General features: G+C 36.0%; 1 protein-coding gene across 1 annotated transcript; it reads right to left on the bottom strand.

Annotated features, from left to right (window-relative positions):
• Nucleotides 1-464: 464 nt before the first annotated feature.
• On the bottom strand, nt 465-5,592 carry LOC126297942 (uncharacterized). The gene is made up of 6 exons (XM_049989264.1): nt 5,527-5,592; nt 4,199-4,344; nt 3,608-4,074; nt 3,086-3,192; nt 671-744; nt 465-576 (listed from the first exon to the last, which is right to left on the bottom strand). The coding sequence occupies exons 1-6, from the start codon at nt 5,590-5,592 to the stop codon at nt 465-467; spliced, it is 972 nt and encodes a 323-aa protein (XP_049845221.1).
• Between the last annotated feature and the right edge of the window lie 898 nt (nt 5,593-6,490).

Raw genomic sequence — 6,490 nt, 5'->3', positions numbered from 1 at the left:
CCAGTTAAGATTGTAATATTGTGCTGCTCATGTAACTGTGTCATCTGTGTCTAAGGCATTAACAGAACTGTGTTTCGTGCAAAGAGGATGGCTCAGTGACAAGGCATATGCTTAACGCTGAATAGCCTTCAGCAGAAAAAATAATACTTTGATAACCAATTCATTTATCTTTATATGCCGCAGAAACTTATATCCATTAATCACAAAGTAGACATTATGCTCATTTCTTTCTGCTTCAAACACTTTTATCTAATTAGATACAATTTCACCATTTTACAGTTCCCCTTCTACATTTTATCGCGATACATTTCAGGTAAGCAAGAAACAATCAGCAAACATATGCTGTAAAATGGCTTCTAATGGTCTTCCCTCTCCTCTACTCCCTGAGACCTGCATTGGCTCAAACATCGTTAACCTTCAATAATGAGGGCTACTTTGCCAATTACAACTATATCCAAATGGCTTTATTTCTCATTGGACATGGGTCGGTCATACACAGAACCATCATAATTGGCCATAATATCTAAAAGCTTTTCTGCAATATCAATAACAATAATGATAATAATAATAAAATTTCTGCGAATGAAAAGAAATTAAAAATCTTTCTTGAATTCTTCAAAGACATGAGACAGAATATTAAAATATAGTACGTCTCTAGGAATTTCTGTACATCTGGTGACTACACATTTCACTTAATGAAGTATAACACAGCCAACTCTTAACTGTACTGTCTCTATATGCTCTCTAAATATTGTCAAATATTCCTTAAATGCATATATTTTGCATATGACTTTTATTATTAGAGATATATGTCTTTTTGTGCATTTCTTTTGAAAATTTTACTAATCAGTCTGAATACCATGGAATACAGTACTGCTCACAATTCTAACAAACTATTTTTCATAGTGTATTACAGATGAATGTTTTTGACATTGATCTTGTTCTTATGCTGTGACAAGTTTCATGAAAAGTTAATTAGTTCAGTATCACAGGACTATCAGTTTACTATAGATGTGATCTTATGCTATGGAGCTTCTGTGCCTTCCCATAGAAAATAACATGTAGATATTTACTGAGCAGTGAGAAGAACAAATGCAGTATTGCATGGTTTTAAACTGGCCCTCCTTTGAAGGTGAACACATACACATGTTAAGTAAGTAGTCATATTTGCAGAATCACTATCATTTCTTTTGTGTCAAATCTTGTACATGTCTGCAGTAAACTGCTAGTCCACTATCGTTAGGTCAATTCTAGTGTGTGAGTTCAGTTCTCAGCTTAGATCCATGATGTCATGAGGTTATGATGCGAAACATGTAAGCGGCCTCTTGTTAAATGTTATCTGTGGTAATCTTAGTTACTGGTATAAACTGTGCCTATTTATTCTGAATACATCACAATTTCTGATGGGTAAAACATTTACAAGTACTGGTGCATGTTTGACTCCAGAAATTCCCAGACATACTCTACATTTTAATCATCTGTCTCGTGTCTGGGAGGAATTCAAGAACGATTGTGAATGTATTACATTTATAGAATTTTTATTATCATTAGTATTATTTTTTGATACAGTAGAAAATCTTTTAGATATTAAGCACCAAGCGGTGACAGGAGGATGCACACATAAAACAAGGTTATACTTATGCAAGCTTTTGGAGAAGGGTTGAAGGGGAAGGAAGAGGGGTAAAGAAAAAGGACTTCAGAAGTTTTTGAAAAGGGGTAGGTTTTGGAAAGGTCACCCAGAACCGTGGGTCAGGGGAGACTAAGAAGACGGGATGAGAAGAAAAGACTGATTGTTAGGGACTGCATCAGATGAGGTTTGAAAACATGAGAGCTTATAGGTGGAAGACAGGTAATAAGCAAGACAGAGATTACTGCAAAAACAACGTGCATGAGTTAATAAGAGTGAAAAGCTAAATTCATTTCATGTAATAGAGGGGTTTAGCGAAAAATTAACAGGTCAGAAAATGAAAGATGTAGAAAAATAAATGGAGTAGAGAAAGGAGTAGTTACTGTGAAGAAATGCTGAGACAGAAGAAATTAACATATATTAAGGCCACATGGGTGGCGAGAGCCAAGGACATGTTTTAGCACTAGTTCTCACCTGAAGAGTTCTGAGAAACTGGTGTCTGGGGGAAGAATTAAGATGGTGCATGTGGTGAAACAGGCACCAAGATTACAGCTGTCATGCTATACAGCATTCTCAGCAGCAGGATATTGTGTGTAGCCAGTATACACCCTCTGTATATGCCCATTCATCCTGACTGATAACTTGGTGATAATCATGCCAATGTAAAAGACCAAACAGTGTTTACACAACAGCTGGTATATGAGATGTCATTTCACAGGTGGCTATCTCTTTGATAGTATATGTAGATATAGTACTCATCTAGGGAATAAAAACAGTTTTCAATTAGAATCCTTTTTAGCTGATCTTTTAATTTGTTAGTAGGAAGGGCTGTGAGACTTTCTGGCATTGCATACCTTCAGCCCAGTATGAAGTGCATTTTTTTTCATATAAAGCTGTTCTGTGGCTATTTAAATGGTACCTAAACTATTGCCTTGTATCTTACTGGTGCAGTTCAGAGTTGAAATTTGGATTTATTGTCTTCACGAGCAATATAACTTTCAATATGTATACCCCTACCAATTCCGACACGATTCTCTAGGTTTGCCACCACAAATAATTCTGGTAACTTTTTTCTGTAGTATTAATAACGTTCTTAGGTTACTTGAGTTGTTGCACCCCATATTTCTACGTCATAGTTTAAATTTGATGAGAATAGGGCATGATAAGTAGGTTTTAGTACACCCAAAGCCTTACAATATTTGCTAATCAAATTTATAGCAAATACATTCTTCGACAGCTTACAGTCCAAGGAATTAATATGCATGTCCTATTTGAGGCTGTCCTGGATTGTAATTCCCAAGAACTTTGTCCATTTTTCCTTTTTTACAATGTAATTTCCTATGCATAATTTCATGCCAAATTCTATTTGTTTCCTTGTGTTAAATTCCATCATTGCGGTCTTTGAATTACTTACATTTAGATGGCGTTCATTAAAATACTTGACTATTTCATAGTTACACTGTTGAACAGCACCTCCAGACTGTCATAGTCTTCGTGTTTACACACAATTGATGTATCATCTGCATACAATATTTTTGTACAATTATCAGAACGATACTGTATATCTAGAATGAAATTTTCACTCTACAGCGGAGTGTGCACTGATATGAAACTTCCTGGTAGATTAAAACTGTGTGCTGGACCAAGACTCGAACTTGGGACCTTTGCCTTTCGCAGGCATGTGCTCTACCGACTGAGCTACCCAAGCACGACTCACACCCCATCCTCACAGCTTTAATTCCGCCAGTACCTCGTCCCCTACCTTCCAAACTTAACAGAAGCTCTGCTGCAAACCTTGCAAGCTGTGAGGATGGGGCGTGAGTCGTGCTTGGGTAGCTCAGTCGGTAGAGCACTTGCCTGTGAAAGGCAAAGGTCCTGAGTTTGAGTCTCAGTCTGGCACACAGTTTTAATCTGCCAGGAAGTTTTGATACTGTATATAATTAACATAAATCAAGTAAAGAAGGGGTCCCAAGACAGAACCTTGAGGGCCTCCATATTTGATATTAGTAATTTTAGATTTGAAAGACCCACTGTTTGTTTTAAGCAAGACAAATTGTTTTCTATTGCTCATATATGATTTTATTAACTCATGGCCAGTCTCTCTAATACTCAGGTTCCACAGATTGTCAAGTTTTATGGTGATGTTGACACAATCAGAAGCCTTTTCTAGATCAAGGAACACTCCAGTTACATACTCCTTGTTCTCTATGGCAGTAATTATTTTGTCTATTAATTGTGGTGTGGCTACTGAAGTTGACTTGTTTTTCATAAAACTACTCTGATTTCCAAATATTAAATTGTATTGACTCAGGAATGTCATTAGTCTGGTATAAATAAGTTTCTCAACTACCTTAGAAAATGCAGGTATGATTGAGATGGGGCGGTAGTTTTCAATTTTAGATTTATCACCTATCTTGTAAATCAGGGTTATTTGTGCTATCTTTAGACTATCTGGGAAACAACCTGATGCAATTACATCATGGCATCAGATATGTTGTCTATGCATCTTTTCAGTGTACTGATAGACAATCCATCATAGCCAGCTGATTTTGTATTTTTTAATGACCTTACTAAGTTTTTGATTTCCTTGCTTTGGTTGGGGCCAAGTTTATGCTTCGTTTGATTGGATTGCCCTTATATCTATACTGAATATTCTTAAAATGGTCATTGACAGATTTTCCAACAGAAGAAATGTACTCATTAAAAACATTTGCAATCTGACATTGACATTTCGTGATATGCTCTTTATGGCTTATAGTAAAATCCCTAAAGGTATTTATTACTTTCCAAACAGCTAAACCAGTATTAGTACAGTTTCTTAACATTGTGGCTACATATTTACTTTTAGTTTCTAGCAGCAGATCTTTATAATAATCATGATAGTTCTTATATTCTTCCTTTATTCTATTATTATTATTATTATTTACCACTGCATATTGGAAAAGTAGAGTTTCTCTCTTGCCGTTTTTCAAATCAAATGGTTCAAATGGCTCTGAGCACTATGCTGTGGTCATCAGTCCCCTAGAACTTAGAACTACTTAAACCTAACTAACTTAAGGACATCACACACATCCATGCCCGAGGCAAGATTCGAACCTGCGACCGTAGCAGTCACACGGTTCCGGACTGCGCGCCTAGAACCGCAAGACCACCGCTTCACCACTTCATGATTTATCCAGTTATTGTTTTGTATCTTTTTGCAGTCATTTACTGTAAAGGTCATTTCTGGGCATGGGACACTGAAGCACTAATAAAAATCTGATGCAAATTCACTGACAGTACTGCTGTTTCTTTAACCCCATTGTAAGCTTTTCAGCAGACTGTTGAGATCTTTAACATTGTCACCATTGGTAATTCTTTTTTTCACATATTGTTTCTCTTTTCTATTGACATGATGATTTTCAGCTTCTATTGATACCTGTATTCCATGGTGGTCAGAAATGGAAAGCTTCAGAGCTGATGCACTGCATGTAAAGTGAGACATGTTAGTTATAATGTTGTTAATGCATGATTTTATACTATTGACGTTCCTAGTGGGCTCGTTTATCAGAAATGTTAAGTTAAATTCAGCTAATATTAGCATTAGTTTTTTAGATACAGAGTCATTGGACAGCAAGTAAATGTTTATATCTCCAGTTAGTATTATGTTAACCCAGCCATTTTTATTGCAGTGTTTACTGTCAGTGTCAATAAGCAGGTCATTAAGAATATCAAAGAAAATATCTAGGCTACCAGATTGAGGTCTGTATAGGCCTAAAAAAATTAATTTTTAATAAAAATGAAACTCCTCCAACTGTACTTAAGATTTTATATTTATTTTGCTACTAGTTTCGACTTTGCGTCAACGCCATCTTCAGGGTCATACACTTTGATGAAATCAGTTGTGTGTGGTTCAGTACTAGAAGTCCACGACTATCTTTGACCCACTGGTTTAAACTTCGCACTAGTTGCTGCCCGACATCCATGTGGAGCATGTGTTGGTCTCACCATGGACTTCTAGTACTGAGCCACACACAACTGATTTCATCAAAGTGTACGGGCCTGAAGATGACATTGACGCAGTGTCAAAACTAGTAGCAAAATAAATATAAAATCTTATGTACAGCTGGAAGACTTTTATTTTTAATAAAAATTATACCAGCTGATTCCCACTTTCATCCAATTTAAATATGGATGTACAAAGATTATAATAATTAAGTTCTCTTTCCCTCACTTATAATTAATTGCTGCTAGTTCTATTACATACTCAATGCTGAAAGCACTTACATCTATTACACTATAATTACTACTGCTGGCTGCAAAGATTGCTACCCCACTACCATGTTTCTCTTTTCTAGTGAAGGCAGAGCAAAAGATCATGGATAGTGGCTTACGTACACTAATTAGCACATCTGTGTACCAGTGTTCGCTTATAACTAAAACATCAGGGTTATCATTTGCTGCAGTGGTGTACAACTCATTGTGCTTATTGCTAAGACTTTGAAAGTTCTGCTGAATTAATTTGAATGTGAGTTTGGATCGTTGAACACTCGATGGGTGTGTCACCCTACCAGATTGATTCTGTACTTCTGGTTCTTCTCGCTTCTTCTACTGCCGTTTTGGAAGAGTTTCTTGCATACATTTTCATGGATTACATTGTCATTTCTTTCATGGATTTCACTATAATTACATTGAACATTTTAAGTAATAGTTAATTTTAAGTAATTGTTAAAACAAAATTTACAAGTGGTGACAGCTTAATAAGACAGTCTGAAAACAAATCAAAAGCTACACGGGGCATTGTGAAGGCTTCAACACAAAAGAGATGTGAAGACCTAGACATAATTCTCAAAAACACAGAAAATGTCAATATTAAATAACAAT

This window comes from Schistocerca gregaria, chromosome X (assembly GCF_023897955.1).
Source record: "Schistocerca gregaria isolate iqSchGreg1 chromosome X, iqSchGreg1.2, whole genome shotgun sequence".
NCBI lineage: Eukaryota > Metazoa > Arthropoda > Insecta > Orthoptera > Acrididae > Schistocerca > Schistocerca gregaria.
This window is presented reverse-complemented; position numbering and strand designations above follow the sequence as displayed.

Coding starts and splice junctions, on each gene's coding strand:
- LOC126297942 (XM_049989264.1), bottom strand. CDS start 5,592: ATGGATGTCGGGCAGCAACTAGTGCGAAGTTTAAACCAGTGGGTCAAA. Junction 745..3,085: donor TGGAGGTGCTGTTCAACAGT/GTAACTATGAAA, acceptor GACAATATTTAG/AGAGCATATAGAGACAGTAC. Junction 577..670: donor GAAATGTGTAGTCACCAGAT/GTACAGAAATTC, acceptor TTTCATTCGCAG/AAATTTTATTATTATTATCA.